Consider the following 18,847-nt stretch of genomic DNA (forward strand, 5'->3'; position numbering starts at 1 on the left):
AGTTCAATCCTTGAGGGGGCCACTTAGGGATCTGGGGCAAAATCAGTACTTGGTCCTGCTAGTGAAGGCAAGGGGCTGGACTTGATGACCTTTCAAGGTCCCTTCCAGTTCTAGGATATCTCCATTAATTTATTTTATTTATTATTTATTTGTTATGCTACTGGCTTGTCTGTTGTTCTCCGTAAGCCAGGTATGAAGTAAACTCTCATTATAGAAACTGTTTGTACATCATACACTTTTCTCAGACAAGTTCTATCTTCCTCTGCGTTTAGAAATTGCTTGGCACACTTTATTTTTGCACTGTTGAAATCTAAGCGATAATTAAGAAGACTTTGAACTAAAACATGGCACAATGTACAGCAAAAATTTCAAACAGCTTATGAGAGAATAAATGCAATTTTAAAATACCCTGAATATGTAAACTAAAACTGCCATTTATAAATAGTTTGATAGCATTTTGGCAAAGTGACTTTCTTGGTGCAGAGGGCTAGAACTTGCACCTAACCAGAGTTTCTAGTTTCAAGTCAGTCTTTTAAAATAATAATAATAAATAATTATTATTTATTATTAATAACCGAACAGATTTCCCCCTTTCAGAAGGTCCAGCTGTACCAGAGGGGTGGTAACATGCTTCTGTGAGGCTGCCGAAAGGTGACATCTATAGGGAGACCACATGTAGCTAAGTGCATATGAGTTCAAGCAGCATTATTGTCTTGAGATTTAGGACCTGGGTTTTTTTTTTTTTTCCCAATGTGAATTGCAGGTGCTTGGGATATCAGAGACCAGGGGCTAGTCTACATTAGTCTGGTGAAGAGAGCTCTCCCGTCAGCATAATAAAACCACCTCCGTGAGGGGTGGTAGCTGTGTCAGCGGGAGAAGGTCTCACGTCAACATAGCGCTGTCCATACTGGTGCTTAGGTCGGTGTAACTTACGACTTATTCACACCCGTGAGCGACATAAATTATACCGACATAAGTAGAAATATGTACAAGCCCTAGGGCAAACCGCGGAAGCGTTTTAGAGTAGCAGCCGTGTTAGTCTGTATCCGCAAAAAGAAGAACAGGAGGACTTGTGGCACCTTAGAGACTAACAAATTTATTAGAGCATAAGCTTTCGTGGACTACAGCCCACTTCGGCTGTAGTCCACGAAAGCTTATGCTCTAATAAATTTGTTAGTCTCTAAGGTGCCACAAGTCCTCCTGTTCTTCTTTTTGCGGAAGCGTTTTAGTTTAGCAGCTTTGTGCTTTTATAAGCAGGTACTTTATAAAGGTCTTTCTTGATTTGAAAACTACCTGGCAAAGTTACCCTGTTCCGTTTGTTACGTGTGCACATAAGGCAAGTCTTGACTGAGCCAAATCACTTGTCTACTGCACACCATTAAAATAAGGAATGACCTTCTTACAGAGTATACAACACTGTCAGTGGGAAACAAAAGTGGTGCTACAAAGGATCGCAAGGTGATGATGGGTCGTTACTAAAGGTAAGCAAGTAATTGCTGCCGCTTTTAAAGTGCTCTGTTGAAACTTGTGCTATGGGTACGCATATATGAAATTAAAGCATAATGTTCTATGTATTTCATGGTTGTAGGTCTAAAGTCTAAAGAGACATAATCTGATGTAGAGAGATTACAGCGCCGTCGCTTCTAGATTTACAGTCCGGTGAAACATATTATAGGTGGTTTGCAAGGGACTATGGGAATTTTCCAAAATTTCCCTTGAATTTGTCACATTTCAGGTTAGCAAGGCAGGAGTCACAACGCTCCCCTGGTTTGGATGAAACTATTTCTTCTTCCTTTTTCCCGTGTCCTGGCAATTGGAGTCAGTTGCTGTTTTGTCTCCACATGTTCTTGTCAAGTACATCTTCCAAGCTGACACCCACTTTCTTCGTGTCCTCCTTCAGCAACGTGAACTACTTTTTTTTTCTAGGTCTTTCTCTTGGTCCTTGTCCCATGACTGCTAGCTCTTGTACCCTCTGGCCAACGTATCCCACATCTCCTTGTTTCGCATAACCATGCAATCTCGGTCGACGTTCCCTCAGCTTTTTGACGATGGGGCTACCTGCCTCGTGGCTCATAGACTATGCAATGAAAGGGTATCAGCTCTTATCTTACTTGGCACTCACCTGAGCCTTCTCATTTTGGCAGTGTGACGTAGTTCTTCTTCTCTCTTCCTCGTTGGCCACTATTCCGACCCATACGTCTAAGCACGATCTTATACACTTTACTCTTTAATTTACTCGGCATATTCTCATCGCATAGAATTCCCATCAGCTCCCTCCATTGACAGCAAGCACTCGTCATGCAGCTGCTAGCATCCTAACGTTCCCATTATGGCTTAACACCGAACTGAGGTATTTAACTTGTTGCACAGACTTTAATTCTATACCATCTAGTTTTACTGGCTTCTCCTTGTCCCTCTGAACAAAGGATTGCATCTCTTCGGCCTTTTGTCTGCTGATTTGTAAGACCTTTGCTTCTAATGCAGCCCTTCATAGTTCTAGGTCTTTTTCCAGTTCATATTTATTTTCACAGCACAACATGACATCATCGGCTACAAGCATGTTCCACGGAGCTTCTGTCTTAATCTCGTACACCAAGGTGTCCGTTACAACCAGAAATAGGAATGGGTTTAAGGCTGATGATCCTTGATCTAGATCTACCCTCGCTGTCAGTGACGCACTGAATCCACAGCTGCTTCTCACAACTGTTGTACTACCCTGGTACATGTCCATAATAGCGTGAACCTATGTCTCCGGCAGATTGTACGATCACAGACGCCACTGTAACAATTCTACAGGAACTCTGTCATAAGCCTTCTGCAAATCCACAAACGCGAAGTGCAGTTCCCTGCTTTTCACCCTATACTTCTGCAATATTCGAGCTGCAAACACTGCAGCCATTGTTGACTTTCCCGGCCTAAATCCAAATTCGTTGCAGCTTACTCGATGCTCCAGCTCCTCCAAAAGTCTTTCCTCCATAGTTCTGTCCAGCCATTTCATCGTGTGACTCATTAACTTGATGGGTTGGCAATTTCTACATTCTTGCACACTTCTTTATGCTTGAAAACAGGGACCAATGGGCTCTTCCTCCACTTGTCGGGCATTTTTCCAGTACAGAGAATTAAGCTGAAAAAGTTCTTCGTTGTCGCCACTTCCCCATGGTCAAACGCTTTAAATGTCTCAAGCCAGTCCCACTGCCGATGTCCAAGTCTCCACCGTGGTGATAGCTCTTGGGAGGCTGTTGCTTGCGCATACTTACCTCAGCTGTTTCTTCACTTTCAGTTCATTGAGCAGTTTCTCATAAAACTGCTGCCCCCTCCTAATGATTTCACTGTCATCCATCAGCACTTTTCCTTTTTCATCTTTGACACGCTTTACGGCTCCCAAGTCCTCTGTAATTCTTTGCTTAGTCTTGGCTGATCTACATAGTCCTCTTCGTTCATTAGTAGTTCTGCGTAAAAGGCTTTAAATGCCTGACCCTTAGCTGACCCATTCGAATGAAACCATTCATTGTGTCCTAATAATACGTGTCCATCTCTTGCTGATCACTTTTTCCCTATTTTGTTTTATTTCAATTTATCTAGCACTAAGCGCTGCACATCTCTCTTGAAATACACAGCCACAACATTTAAAAAAAAAAAATCAATATAATAATTTAGTTCTTCAGTCGTCTATCCTGCAAGTCTGCAATTAATAATTTCCCTTTATTTCTGACTGCCGTGGCAGGGGAAAAATATCTACTAGACTCACAGGTTGCCTACAATATTCTGTACCATCTACAATCCTTATGAACACTTCTCTCCCAAAAGCCTGTGTGTGTGATGGTCTGGGTGGGAAAGATGGGTTTTACAGCATACTTGGGAAATAATGAAATCCAGTTTATAGTGTGGACCAAGGGAGGAAACCAATTCCACAGTTAAAGATCCCTCACGTTTAGAGGGCTAGTAAGATCTCTTGTCTTGGGAGGGACCTTGTAACTTTATCCCTGATAGGGCATTGCCAACTCTGTCAGCAATGGCTGAATGTGGGCTGTCAAGAGCTGCACTCTTTGAGATGTTTTTGCTGTGGTAGGGACAAGAGAGCCATCCATACGATGGCTTTAGACTTGCCAATTATCAGCGTTTCTTTTTGTTCTGTTTTTGAGTTGGCACTGGTGTATTGTGCATGTTTGATCGGTTCTTCCACAGGAAATCTCCGTCCAGTTCCCATCTTGAGAGTTCTGTTTATCCATTCAGTTGTCCTATTTTCTCAGAAATCCAACCTCTTGGTAGGTTCCCCAGAGCATCTACTCTGTTCTGAAACCTGAATCTGCTCCGAAACAATCTGATAGCTGTTTCTTCAAACCTTTTGGAGGATTAATCCCTCCAAGGCAACATGTCTACTCATTTAAAAAAAAAAGAACTCTGGGCATGACAGAGCTGACTGGAAATCTACCAGTTCAACAGTTTCTAATGCTCCCACAACGGTCAATATGTATAACTCCATAATTTGTGGTTGAAATTATCTGGGCACAGTAGTTACAGGTAACTACCCTGTGCTCTGTAGGCTTTGGAAGGAGGATATGCAGTTTCTCATAAGAGGATTTATTTGAAATCTCTCGTTTCTGCAGGTACAGCTGGATCCCTCGGGAACTTTTCTAGCAACCAGTTGCTCCGATAAGAGTATTTCGGTCATTGACTTCCATTCCGGCGAGTGCGTTGCAAAAATGTTTGGCCATTCAGGTGTGCTTTTCCATTTTATCATTACATTTGCTTATCTCAACAACACTTAATCTAGAATTTAGCGCTTGTCTCTTCCACTACTCATTTCACCTGTGAATTGAAAACTTCTAAGTTATTAAAGATTTCCCCAAAGCATTATCCTAGCCAGCAATTCCTCAGGTGAAACTTTACCAGGAATAATCCTGTGTGTTCTAAACAAACAGTAAACTATAAAGCATAGTTAGGCTAGGTCTACACTACCCGCCTGAATCGGCGGGTAGAAATGGACCTCTCGGGGATCGATTTATCGCGTCTCGTCGGGACGCGACAATTGATCCTCGAATCGACGCTCTTACGCCACTAGCGGAGGTGGAAGTAAGCGCTGTCGACGGGAAGCCGCAGAGGTCGATTTTGCCGCCGTCCCTACAGCGGGGTAAGTCGGCTGCGATACGTCGAATTCAGCTACGCTATTCGCGTAGCTGAATTTGCGGATCTTAAATCGACCCCCCCCCCCCATAGTGAAGACCTGCCCTCAGTAGCAAATGTAGTAAAAGGGACATGATTTTTTTTTTTTTAAATGCCTTTCATTAAATTATCTTAACCAGCTTTAATCCTAGTTACATGGTTCATTTCATCCAGTAATAGCATATTTTAGAACATTTTTAAACGCCAAGCACAACCCAGTGTTTTTCAATACGTTTTTCCAAAGCTTTTAGAAATATTTTAATCAGAATATTCAGTAAGATATCAAAACCTACATGCTGTCTTAACACTATCCTCCAGAATTGCTTGTATCCAGAGAGCTAATATTTAGGAAATGAGAACTTTGATCAGGGATCACTAGTAGCTTGTCACGTAACTAGAACTATTCCAGTGAGAAAAGAGGAATATGATTAAATTAATTCAAATCAGGATACGCCCGTAACTTAATTATCAACTGTGTCTTCAGTCACTTCATATTGAACCAAGAATATGCCCTTACTCACCAAAACTCATTTTGTTCCTAAAGTCATCTTGAATAATACTGAAAAGTACTACACAAATTCATTGTCTTCTGAACAAGAGATCACTAGTGCTTAATTTCTTATGTTACAGAAATAGTAACTGGGATGAAGTTTACCTATGATTGCAAGCATTTAATCACAGTCTCGGGAGACAGGTACGTGTGTGCCTTGACCAAATATGCTTATGTCAGCGCTACTTTGAATGTAATACTCCAAGGGAAGGTACTAAAGTAGGGCAAATATGAATATTTTAACATATTTACTCAGTAAGCCATCGTTCCTGGGGGAGGGGAATGGGAGGGAAGGGAGGAGGCTCTCTCTCCCATCAAAGTTAATGGGGGCTTTGTATGACGAGTTTTGTCCTGGAATACACAACTCATTATCACTGGTAGCAATGGTGGAATCTGCAGTGTAGCCAGGGTACAGGCTTTTTTTTTTTATTCACTATGTAGACAATGTGATGGTTGTTAGAAAACTGCACCATGTCTATGCTACGGCTCCCACCATTGCTACTGTCAATGGAGCATCATCGGTGGAAGATTACAGATCTGTTTTAACTAAGGGTTGGCTTCAATGGGAGTTGAATTGGGTCTACCAGATTGGAGTTGAATCTGATGGTATGAACAGGTGAGGTGGTACCTGGTATTTCTGGTTCTGTTTATATCTTGATGATGGTGTTTGGAGTAGATCTGGCTTGGGTTGAGGGTGTTGGATGGTTGTGTGTGGTGCGTGTGGTTTGTTTTTAAATCGTTCTGGGTGGGTTCTAGCTCACTCAATTGACTTGATGACCATTGGCTAGAGACTTTATTCAGAACTGAGAAGAGTTCAGTAATTTGTAGGATTAGATTTTGTAAATCAATTTGGGATTCTTCAGCTTGAAAGTTATTAGGCCCTAAACAAAACTTTTTTTATCAACAGTTGTGTGTTTATATGGCACCTTGGCCCCGAGATTACAAACTGTATGAAACAGCACTTAGTGGAGCTCAATCAAATACAACAGCAGAAGAAAGCCAAGGAATTAAACTGGTCTAATCAAATCAGGTATTAAAGTGGGCTTTCATTAACTGCGGGTTAGTAATTTGATTCTATGGCAGGTCTTATTCATAGCTGCAAGTTTTCGGCAGCTCCATGTTTGACCTTCTCTGCCAATTATGCAGTGAGCGAACCTGGATATTTGAATAATTCGCAGATGACCATAAAGCTAAGTTTATGGTTAATACACCCTTCCCCAAGCAGTGGTTGGGGGTAGGAGAAGGAGCTGCACAAAACTTGGCAGGTAGCGGTGGGAAGATATCTCTGGGGAGGGGGGGGTGCAAGTGGGTGCCTGGGTTAATTGGGGGGTCTGAGCCCCCCCTAGGGATAACTGGGTGTGGTCAAGTAGGGGCATGGGTGCTGGGGGAGTGGGTCACTGGAGTTGAGTGAGTGCTGGGGCAGGTAGGTGGGTGGCATCTGGGAGAGTTGGAAGAGCCTGGGGTTGGTATTGAGGCTCCCTTGCCATCTGTCCCCACTCATCAGCCATCATCACCTCCTCACCGCTTGCTGCAACCATGATGATGCCATGACTGCCCACTCTTTCTTCCTTGCTCCAATGGAGCAGGGGAAGCAGCCAGATGGGGGGAAGACCTGTTCTGTGTCTGCCCGACGCTGGGCTCCATGGCGGCATCTATTGGCCCACATGGGGAACTACAGCTTCAGCCCAATGGTTGGCCAAATGTGTGCTGCACTTGCCTAATGGTATTTTGGGCTGGTAGCCTGAACTTCCGCTGGGGATAGTGGCCGCTGCCGTCTCTGTTACCTTAATCCGGAACTTTCTAACGTAGGGCATGTGCGTGAGTAACAAGTAAGGCAGAGGATGCGGGTAACGGTTGTACACTTACAATGTTCCTCAGGCGGGAGACGTATGTTGCTGTGCCAAGTGGAAGGATGTCCCAGAAGGCAGAAGAGCCGACCGACTACGATACTGACGAGGAGAGGGAAGAAGAGTCCTCTCTGCAGACTCCAGCCAAAGAAGATTTTGACACAGGCAGGCGCTCCAGCTTAGTGTGTCAATCCGTTGTGATGTTTGTGTAAACTTACTGTCTTTTGCACTCTCCTGCTTGTGCACCCTGAGCCTTTTGGAAATTTGTTGGGGAATCACAGAGGGGGGAGAGGGGAATAGAAAATATTTTAGGTGGTCAAGGAGTCTTTTAAACTTCAGTAGAGTGGGAGCATGTTCCTGTGGTTAAAACACAGACGTGGTTGGCTGCCTGCTGACCCATTACACGCAGGACTAGAAATCACAAGGTCCCACGCCCTTCAGTGCATTCCGCTGCAGTCCGTGCTTCCCAGCATAAACTGTATTGCTCGTCTCAACAGTCGCTTGGTTTTGTTTTTCAGATCCTATCTGCATACTAACTAATGGCAAGCTACCTATGTGGGCAAAGAGACTGGTAAGCTGGGCATTATTATGTAGCTGTATAAAAGGGCTTTACTTGAGAGAGAGGACGATGCAGCGGCTGGGGAACTAGTCTGAGACCTGGGTTCATTTCCCTGCTCCGCCACAGACTTCCTGTGTAAGTTTGGGCAAGTCACTTAGCCTCTCTGGGCCTCAGTTCTCCAGTTATACAATGGGGACAATAGCACTGGGATGTTGTGGTGATAAATACATTAAAGATTATGCAGCTCTCAGTGTTTTTCATCAGAAGATCTCAATCTACGAGCTGGTTGGTATTGTTCTCCACACGTCCCTCATCTGACAATAATAGCAACAAATTGCTGGCCACGTTTCTCTCCCTTGCCTTAAATATACCCATGAGAGGGGCAGGAATAAAGATTCATAGACTCTAACATGAGTTTCATGAAAGGTGAGGCATTTGACAGGATTCTAAACAATTCTTGGAGATACAATTGGGCACTTAAAAAGAAAGCTGTTGTCCTTTGCTTCCTTCATTTAATTACAAAAATGATTTAAAAAGTACGGGGCATATGAGATGTTTTAAGGAGCCTTCATCATTAAACTGCCTCGGCAGGTGCCCACTTTGAGTTGAGGGTTCTAAAATCATTGTAAAACCGTTTGACCATGGGGCAGGGGTAAACGCTCATACAGTGGCCATGGATTTGACATAATAAACCAGAGTTATAAAAGGGGGTCATCCCAAACTTTCTCTTCTTCCATTGATTTGAACGGTTTCTGGATATTCTCCCCCAGATCAAGACAGGCCATCTGCATTCAGAAAGTGCATTTCTTCTATTAGTAAAACGTCAGTCACCAATCAGTATGGGCTTTTCTGTTAGAAACGTCAGCAAAATGGCTTACCTTTTAATTTACTTACTGCAGTTCTCCAAATGCGTAACCCTCCGATCTCAAACTGATGTCTTGGCGGCTAAGTAAAACAGTGATTTTTCTCCCTCTCAAACACATTGTTTTTGTCCTTAAAATATTTTAAGTCTACTCATTTCATAACTTCACTGAGAACTGAAAAAATGATTGCAATTGCATTTAATCCATAGAAACTACACACAGTGCTTTAAAAACGTGGAAAACTTTCTTTCTCTAGCTGGGAGAGGCAGAAAATTCGGACAGCATGACATTTAACCCAAGGGTGAATTACCAGCCCCAAGGACGATGGGCGGAACGTGCTGACAAAGAGCCAATTAAAACCCTTTTAGACACCGAGATTAGTTACTTTACCCCAATAAAAAATGACTTCCTGGGTGACACTGAACTCGAGCCGAAGAATCTGGACCAACTACTCTTGGAGGTTAGTGATCCTTATAGTTAAGACTGTCCTCTTTTTATTCTTTTAAGAGAACCAAAGTCACTTTGTTCAGAATAAATTTCATTTCTGTCAATATCCCTCGTTTATTGCACTTGCTGTTTATCAAGAAATATGATTCCTGAGCACTTGTACCTACCCTACCTTGTGTAAAGAACCACATCCAGCCATCTCCGAGTACGTCTACTTAGCCTCAGGGCGGTCAGTGTAGTACAGTCAGAGATGTGATTGCAGCCCGCCTGGAACTCTGGATACATATTCACGTTCCTAGCCTGAGCTGGGGTCCATGTCGTCTTCACCGCTATTTTTCAGTTGCGCTAGCTAGATTAAAGCTAACACAGGTATGCCAATGCGAGCTGCAATCACGCCTCTGATTGTAGCGTAGATACGACATACCCTTAAGGTCTGCAAGCCAACGCGTAGCTTGAGAACCTTTGTGTTTTAAGAAGAAATGAAGCTTTGTATTTCTTACAGACTGAGAATTCCCCTAGCAATGTCATTGAGGACTTCAAACGCTCGGATCTCTTCTCAGAGGACGAAACCAATCAGGAGCTGGAATCTCTTGAAACTAGTGGAAACAGCATATATGATGCACAGACCGGAGACAGGTCTCTAGAGGCAGAAAGGTTAGTGTTGCTACGCAATAAGATTAAATTGGCACGTACCTACGTATTAGCCCTCCCTTCCTTTGTGCCAAATTAAAACTATTTGTAGAGCTGTATCAAGGTATTCATTCATATGTTAGTCTTAGCAGTTCATAGGTCTTATTGGGCTGAGTGACTTGTGTGTTCTAGAATTAATTTCCCCGAAGTACTGGCAATTCTCTGTACAGCACCTGGCACAACGGGGTCTTGGTCCATGTCAGGTGCTCCGATAACTGCAAGACAGACTAGTTTAACGTTTCCTATGGTGGAAAAAGGAAGTTTGCGGCTAGGGGTCAGAAACTGGGAAGTGTCTGCTTTTGTGCTTTCCATATAGCCACTTGTCTAGCCACCTCCCTGGTGAATCGCCATGTCTGTGTTGTGAGGTTGCAACCCTAAGCTCTTCTGTAGACAAAGGACAATAGAAGGCTATTTATGTTGCAAAATAATTTCACTGGAAGGCCCTAGTTAGGTCAGAAAGCAATCCAAACAACTGTTGTTGTGCAGATTGGAAAAACAAGAACGGCCATACTGGGTCAGACCAAAGGTCCATCTAGCCCAGTATCCTGTCTTCCGACAGTGGCCAACGCCAGGTGCTTCAGAAGGAATGAACAGACCAGGTCATCATCAAGTGATCCATCCCCTGTCGCCCATTCCCAGCTTCTGGCAAACCAACTGGGCAAACTTGGCTTTATATCCTTTATTGCTCCCTGTCCCCCATTCATGCTGTGAGCAAGTGATGCTCCACTTAAAGTGATGGGTCAGCCGCATGATAGTTGGGACGTGGCTTTTCTCTTCCTTCATGAGGTAGTGCTTGCCTCCTTCACCACCCGGCAGCTAACTTTCCTATAGAACTGGTTGCAGTGTTGAGTTCGTTCCTCGGGTTTTCTGAGCTCCTTCTGCAAATCTGTTCAGCTTATTAGGCCTCGTATGTCTCTCTCTAGATCTGGGGAAGAGAAGACAAGATAAAACTACTTATCCGTAATTGCTGCTTGTTACTCTTCTCTTTCCTGTCCTCCTGCTATTTTCCTCCTGTCCTACTTGCCTGGTTAATATCCAGCCCTTGGTTTCTCAGATGGCCCAGAAAGCTTCTCGCCTGAGGGTGTCAGTTCCAAAGTATCTGCTCGGTTTAAGTAATGGTTCTTGATTGTTAATGGAAAAAGAGATGACAAATGAAATCACTAGATATTCTACCATCCAAACACACTTATTTATGATGTGGCTATTCTGAGACTCTCAAACAGAATTTCAAAACTAACTTTTTTCAGTGTAACTTCTAAAAGTTCATTCGCTCTTGTTGCTAATACCCTGATGTGGGAAATACCTCTCCGGATGAAAAAGTATTTTAGCCTCAAGAAGCAGCAGGCCCAGATTCTCAGAGGTATTTTGGCTCCTAGCTTCCACTGAAATCAATGGACGTTAGGAGCTTAGATATCTTTTGAGGATCTGGGACTCAGTCCTGATCCTTCCTGCTGAGCCTTTGAGCTAGAATAATTGTGATGGTGGGATTTTTCCCCCCCCCACTCAGTGTTATCCACCCGTGAAAAGCCAGACTGGAATTTCCAAATCATATAATGTAGATCAAAACTTACTATGTGATGGCTGAACACTGTTGCCTACAGATGAACGACCCTCTGTGCCTGAGTTATTGACTCTCCCAGTGTATCATAAAAAACCCAATGCTTTAACAGTGCTTTGAAAATTGTGAGAATTCTTAATGCATCACCCTGCTTTTTTTTCTTTTTTTCCTTTCGTTTTCAAGTAAATATGTGAAGGAGCTCCATCTTCAGCCCCTTTATCAGAAGGAAGTCAAAAATGGGAAAGACAAAGGCTGCCTCGTCACATCTCTGGATTCTGAAACATCTGCTTTTGATCGACCACAGGAAGGTAAGGTTTGAAAATACAACAGCATAACCAGCCTTTATAATATTAAACGATGGGAGGGTGATAAAGCAGCGGGTTGGGGCTTAAAAATCTCTACTTGTATGGAGTTGTATATCCATGGCCGTTTTTGAAGTATTTAAAAGTATTCAGAAAAGCTGTTTAAGCTGGGTGTGACTTTATTAATAGAAAACCTAACATATGCCAGACTCCACTATCACTTCCTTTTGCCTCTCCTCTTTAACTCTTTTTTTTTTCTTTCTGATCGGTGTAATGTAATGCTAGATGAGGACTCCGTGGGCTCAGATGGAGACTTGGACGTGGAAATAGAAACAACTGATTTGGATGGAAACTTCCAGAGAGACAGTTCTTTACCCCAAACCCCAGAACAAGAGAAGTACCTGAAACATCATTTTGAGACCTTGGCAGATGCCCAGGCTGAAGGTACCGCTTAAGTACCAAATAAACTATGAAAATAACGCCATATATGGTTGCCCCTTTGGCCGCAGTGGTTCACCAAAATTCGGGGCTTTGTAGGGTTGTCTTCATTAAGATGAGAAATTGATGATACCAATCAGGTATATGCTTGTGTGGTCTTGGTTATGTACAGGACACTGTCCAGAGCGTCCTGTTTCCCTGCACATAGTAGAATCAAACGTTTCCTCTCTCAGAAATCGGACATCTGCCCTTCTAGTGGGCTCTATGGACAAGGAGCCCTGTCCCTCTGCTTCCTTTTAGGGTCACTCTACTATCTTCTTCCTCTGGCTCTCTGCCTTCTACACCCATCCTGCAGCTTACAACCAGTCTCCTAGCCTGTGTCTGCAGCCAGGAAAACCCCTCCGTCCACACAGCTCAGCACTGTGCTGCTATGTGGCCTATGGGTAATGAGGGATCACTGCCCAAGGCAGCAGCTGTTTTAAACTACCTGAAGAGGCTTGATTTCTCCCTTGAGCGTGAAAGAGTGCTTGGCTCACCCATTGGCTTTAGCAAGTCTGTGATTGTCTTTGGAGCCAAGCCATTAGCACCTTTCAGCATAACCGTATGTAATGTTTCTGTACCCATGTGCCTCAATCATAATTACTGTGTATCAAAAATCTATGTAGTGTGGTAAATTCACACCCATTTTACATCTTATCTGGAATTGTTTGTATAGTAGGATCAGCCCCTCCCATTGAAGTCAGTGAGACTTTTGCATTTGATTTCAAAGATCTTGTCTTTTTCATCTCAAAGCCAATACAACTGTCCTGTATGGCTCAAAGACCTAATTATTACCACAGCCTGTCTAACAGCTTGTTGGCTTTCTTGGGGGTATTTCAAGGAGCTTCACTTCTGGCAGCAACCTTTGAAATTGCTTCATGTACGTGAAGCTCTTCTATTTGCCTTTATTAGTATGTATTCAGTATCTGGAATGCACACAGTACTGAGGCTTAGTGTCGTTCACTTCAGAACCCAGGCAGATTGCACACGATTCTCTCTCTTGAGGCACAAAGACTATGGCCTGTCTTGGTTTTTATACTCTGAGTCTGTATTTGAAATCAGATAAGAATAAATTCCTAGCTCTGATGTAGCACTTTTCAATCTCTGATCTCAAAGCACTTTACAAAGGTGGTCAATATAATTATCCCTATACGTCACTCTGCCTGAATATTCTATCCTTTCCCCTACTTTGTGGGTGTCTAGTCTGCTGGACTGTAAGCTCTTTGGAGCTGGATCGGTCTACTACTGTATAGCACAGGGATCGGCAACCTTTGGCACGTGGCCCATCAGGGAAATCCGCTGGCGGGCCGGGCTGGTTTGTTTACCTGCAGCGTCCGCAGGTTCGGCCGATCGCAGCTCCCACTGACCGCGGTTTGCCGTTCCAGCCCAGTGGGGCCTGCGGGAAGCAGCGTGGGACAAGGGATGTGCTGTCCACCGCTTCCCGCAGCCCCCATTCGAACCGCGGCCAGTGGGAGCTGCAATTGGCCGAATCTGCGGATGCTGCAGGTCAACAAACCAGCCTGGCCCGCCAGCCAAAGGTTGCCGATCCCTGGTATAGCACATAGCACAATTGGGCCCTGTTCTCACTTGGTCCCTGGGCACTACCCTAATAAACAGGATTTTTTTTTTTCCCCTCTTGAACTTTTTCATTATTGGTCTGTGATTCTAGAGCAGTGGGACTAGGGAATCAGAACACAGTTCTGATAGGATGTTTCTCTCTCCTTTAAACACAGAAAAGTTTGATGGCTGCTTAAAAGATTTGAAGCCACCTGAAGAGGCGGATGACGAAAAAAACCTGTTCTTGAATCCACGTTTGAGTATTTCTGCAAGATTTCTCTCACGCTGCCAGAAGAACAGCAGGTAGGTGCAGCACGTTTCCTGGGTCCAAATACACCTTTTCATATGGTTATTTCTCCCTTTCACTCACCAGTCTGTCTCAATCTATCCTGTTTATAGAGCATCAATCACCGTAGTATCTGAAATAACTAAAGACAGCAAGACACTTGGTGCAGAGACTGTCTTGGCTGTAAAGTGCCATGCATACTGGATCACTTCTTTTTTATTTTAATTCCCTTTTTGTCTGTCATTTGAGTTCTCAGGAAGTGGTACTGTTCATCGGTACGACTCCAGCTCCGAACTGTGTACACTAGTTCTAGTCCAAGACGGCTGGATAAAAGATAGTGACAGTGATTTAAAGGTGGGGGTTTCTAAAGTACCTAAGCAATTTCAAACTGTGTATCTCCTTGACTTCCAGTGCAACTTGGTCATTTAACTCTGTTAGCGCAGGGTTTTTCAGAAGCACCTAAGTCGATAAGGCAGCTGCTTGCGGGCATTCCATTGAAGAGGTTTAATTTCAAGCTTTAAAATGCAAGTTGAGCATCTTCGCTCTAGAAAGTAGAACGTATGGACTCTTGGAGGGTCTAATCTTTTTGGAAACTCAACTACAACTTTAATATTTTACTTGGGAACAGAGAGGACTAACCTAAAGTATTAGATTCAGATCTTTAAAGGACCTAAAGAAGAGCTCTGTAGAAGCTCAATAGAAGTGTTCTAATAAAAGTTATTACCTCATCCTCCTTGTCCAACAACCAACCTGGGACACAAACAGCTACAACACTGCCCACAATAATCTAATGTCTGTAAACTGACAACTGTCTTGTCTCTTGGCTGGTAATTTCAGGGCTTTCGTGGTAAAGCTCCTTGTCTATCATAAAGGTTGCTTGGTACACAACTTTAACTGATCCATCAAACCTGATTCAGACTCATGTATATTTACATCCAGGCTTGCCGCTGCCTTTCTTCCAAGAGCACGTCAGCAATTGCAAAGTACTACAGATGCAATAAACCAAGTTAAGGAAGAGAGTAAATTATCTCGTGAGGCCACGAATTCAGAGGTATGTTCATCTTCCAAAGAGAACCCTTCCTGATACAGAATACTGAATGAGACACTGCGTCTTATTACAAGTGACGGAAGTGTGACAAAGGGTGTGTTTTTAACTCCAATCCTAGAAACTGTTTGACCACAAATTACACTGACCAGATGGGATCTCTTCAATCTTCAAAGCAATAAACAATTAATAACATGGTTCATTGTTTCTTGATCTAGGGCCCTGTATAACTCACAATTTTTAGAAAATTCATAACCGCATAAATGGCAAAGTATTGAATTTTACATAGTTTGCACAGAATAAACCTTTCAAGTAAATGTAGTCAATTTCAAGGTTAGTCTCAATGTTACTTGTAAAAATTCATTCCATTCTTGAAATTGACTAGTTAGGATAATTTTTTGTATGAAAGCCTTTTGGCAGACATTCTCCTTTTAAAAAACAAACAAAAAAACCCAACCAAACAAACACAAACAACTTAAAAGATCACTGTTTGGGGGCATTTGGGGGCCATGCCTTCTGTGAAAATGTGATTTACCCAGGGCTCTAGTTATCTTTCTCCTCCCCCCCCCCCCCCCCCACACACGTTCTCCTCCCCTCCCCCAGAGGTGATGGCATTAAATGAACTAGAGAAGGACAGTCCTGTGGTTAGGGCCTGGGTTCAATTCCTGATCCTCTGCAGACATTTTGTGTGACTCTGGGCAAGTCACTCAGGCCCAGATCCTCATAGGTATTTAGGTTCCTAACTTCCATTGAACTCAAATATCTTTTGAGAACCTGGGTCTTAGCCTCTCTGGGCCTCAGTTCCCCGTCTCTGCAAACGGGGATAATAGCACCGTTCTGCCTCTCAGGGATGCTGTGAGAATAAAAATAAAAAAGCAGTGAGGCATCGAGATACTGTGGGAAATATAAGTACCCCAGATACACCAGCTAGTCTCTGATTGGAGGATCTGTATTGCCAGGGATGATACCCAAAGCAAAAAGGGCACCGCTGGGTTTTCAGATGCTCAGTGGCATTTGTGACGCCACCTGTTAAGAAAATCACCGTTTGACATGTAAACTGAATCAATTACAGATTCACTTTCACAATTCAAGATTATGAGGCTCTCAGGACCTATGGTGATAGATCATCAGCTACAATACAGCAGGATTTTCATTGTTCACTTGCTTCCTGTTCTAGCAATGTTATTCGCTCTTAGCGGGGAAAACACAGAACGGTTACTATGAGTGTTGGAAGTGGAGGGAAAACATTATTTTCATGAATTTGTCATTTTAAGTCCACCTCGGTATTCTGTTAAGATTGTAGTGCCTGTATCTAATAAATACTGGTTTCCTCTGTGTTCTTCTTCTGTGTAACACAGCACAATGGTTACTGCAATATGAAAACCAGGATATACGAAACATATAGTGTATGTCTTATTGAGAGGAAATGAAAACGAAGGGTGTGATTTATTAAAGTAGGTAATGTAGATGCATAAATCCCATTTGAAAATCAATGGGACTGGAGTATTTTTGAAAATTCCACCTTAGAGGATCATTTCAAACTTTCGTAACACACTGTAGCCAAACTAAGATCTTTGTTATATGGGTTTATTTTCCTACTTTTCTGTGTATATTTTTTTTAAGAAACCATTGGAAGAAAAGCCCCTTGAGGTGGTGGAAAAAACAGACTCCAAGGCATGCAATCCCTCAGGTAAGATGCTGATTAATTGCAAGACGAGATCCTTCATTTGGGGAAGGGAAAAACATGGAAAATGACCCAAGCATGCTTCACATTTGTTCCCACAAGTATACAGCTGGCTTTAAAAAAAAAAAAAAAAGGGCTAGAAACATGATTTAGTGCCTTTTGTCTGTCGGAATTTAGCAATATAGGTCTGAAAAAGCTTGGGTACAATTTTCAAAATCACCTAAATTCCATTTTCAAAATCAATGGGACTTAGCCTCCTAAGTCACTTAGAAGCTTCTGAAAACATTGCGCTTGTCTTTGGTTTAACTTTCGTGACAGTGATGTCCATAATACGCAGAAATGGCATGCGCACCGCACTTTGAATCTTCAGAGTTGCTGTAGTAGCTCTTGACAGGTTTCAGAGTAGCAGCCGGGCTAGTCTGTATCCGCAAAAAGAACAGGAGTGATTCCACAAGTATTCCTGTCCTTTTTGTAGTAGCTCTCGCCTTCCCTTCTGACTTCCACAAGGTGGCATTGTTTGCTCTCTTCTCTTCAGAAAGACCTTTCTTTGCCTCCCTTGTTAATTCATAGTAGCTTTGCTTGTCCCAGCACCAGACAGAGAGAGCCCTTGAAGTAAGTTTTAAGGTGATCAGCAATGTAAATGGGACTGTTCCTATATTAATGAATTCTGTGACAGTTTAGCCTTGAACTCTCTCTCTGCCTTCTGCGTAAACTCTCCCATGACTTAATCTACTCTAGCTGTAATTGGTTTACTAGACTGAGATAATTCTGATGTCATCTTTCTGACTTTGTGAAGAGAAGGAAAGGTTCTAAGTTGCCCTTGAAGAGCCAAAAACTTGTCACTAAATCTGCAAGAATGATTAGAGGAGACTTCACGTTTTATACTCGTCCTCTTGGAAAGGTTTAGCACCATCATTTAAAGAAAGTCGCTGGCTAAAATAATGGAAGATGACAGCTGAATTTTGCAGTACAACCACTTGATGACGTTTGTCTAGGAAAGCTCCAGATGTGGAAACTGCATGTCCAAACCCAGTAAATCTTTTTATTCTTAGAAACCCAGATCCTCATCAGAAGTTTTGAAATGAACCTGCAGCCTTTGTGCACTGCGTTCCAGGAGACGTTGCAGCTTTATGACAAGGTACAGTGTGGGATAAACTGAAAGCATGGGATGTTATCACACCCAGGGAAGGAATAACAAATTCCAACATCCTTGCTAGGAGCCCTACCTATTGTTGGAATTACTGGCCTTTGAAACTCACCGTGATGTTTATCATCAAAATGGCTGCAAGCTATTTGTTAATGATGTCTAGATTAGCATAGAGGAACACCGTCAAGGAGTGGTCTTTAACTGTTGCCCACTGAGCCTGCTTCGGTGACTTTACAATGTGATTCATCTAGACTGGGCCTGCCATAACAGATTGTCATAGGAGTGGCCATACTGGGTCCACCTAGTCCTGTATCCTGTAGTGGCCAGGGCCAGATGCTTCAGAGGACAATGTAAAGAACCCTATAGTAGACCGATGTGGGGTACTCTGTCCCCTAAATGGTCCATGTATGGTGCCATCGTGCCTACTAGAGATGTCCAGTTGTAGTAGAGTAACTACAGATGTAGGTGCTGGTGCTAAATTCTTGTTTCAATCCCAGCTCTGAAACTGACGTGATGTCATTTTGGGCAAGTAACTGAGCTGAAATTTTCAAATCCCTCCACTGTGTGTAAGCTTGTGAAAACACACACACACACACACACACTCTCTCTCTCTCTCTCTCTCTCTCTTCTGGCACTTGCACATAGGGTGACCAGATGTCCCGATTTTATAGG

General features: G+C 43.1%; 1 protein-coding gene across 2 annotated transcripts in view; it reads left to right on the plus strand.

Moving 5' to 3' along the window:
- Window positions 1–18,847, plus strand: part of WDR62 (WD repeat domain 62) — a 42,976-nt gene that overhangs the window by 21,479 nt on the left and 2,650 nt on the right. For both annotated transcript variants that reach the window (XM_065571539.1, XM_065571538.1), the window contains exons 16-29: window positions 1,406–1,481; window positions 4,608–4,719; window positions 5,794–5,857; window positions 6,621–6,743; window positions 7,592–7,725; window positions 8,079–8,131; window positions 9,239–9,442; window positions 9,932–10,083; window positions 11,861–11,985; window positions 12,265–12,423; window positions 14,190–14,316; window positions 15,239–15,350; window positions 16,968–17,034; window positions 18,081–18,166. In XM_065571539.1, coding sequence (XP_065427611.1) covers window positions 1,406–1,481; window positions 4,608–4,719; window positions 5,794–5,857; window positions 6,621–6,743; window positions 7,592–7,725; window positions 8,079–8,131; window positions 9,239–9,442; window positions 9,932–10,083; window positions 11,861–11,985; window positions 12,265–12,423; window positions 14,190–14,316; window positions 15,239–15,350; window positions 16,968–17,034; window positions 18,081–18,166 — 1,594 coding nt within the window. The remainder of the gene's footprint in view (window positions 1–1,405; window positions 1,482–4,607; window positions 4,720–5,793; window positions 5,858–6,620; window positions 6,744–7,591; window positions 7,726–8,078; window positions 8,132–9,238; window positions 9,443–9,931; window positions 10,084–11,860; window positions 11,986–12,264; window positions 12,424–14,189; window positions 14,317–15,238; window positions 15,351–16,967; window positions 17,035–18,080; window positions 18,167–18,847) is intronic.

This window comes from Chrysemys picta, chromosome 17 (genome assembly GCF_011386835.1).
Source record: "Chrysemys picta bellii isolate R12L10 chromosome 17, ASM1138683v2, whole genome shotgun sequence".
In the NCBI taxonomy this organism is placed as follows: Eukaryota; Metazoa; Chordata; order Testudines; family Emydidae; genus Chrysemys; species Chrysemys picta.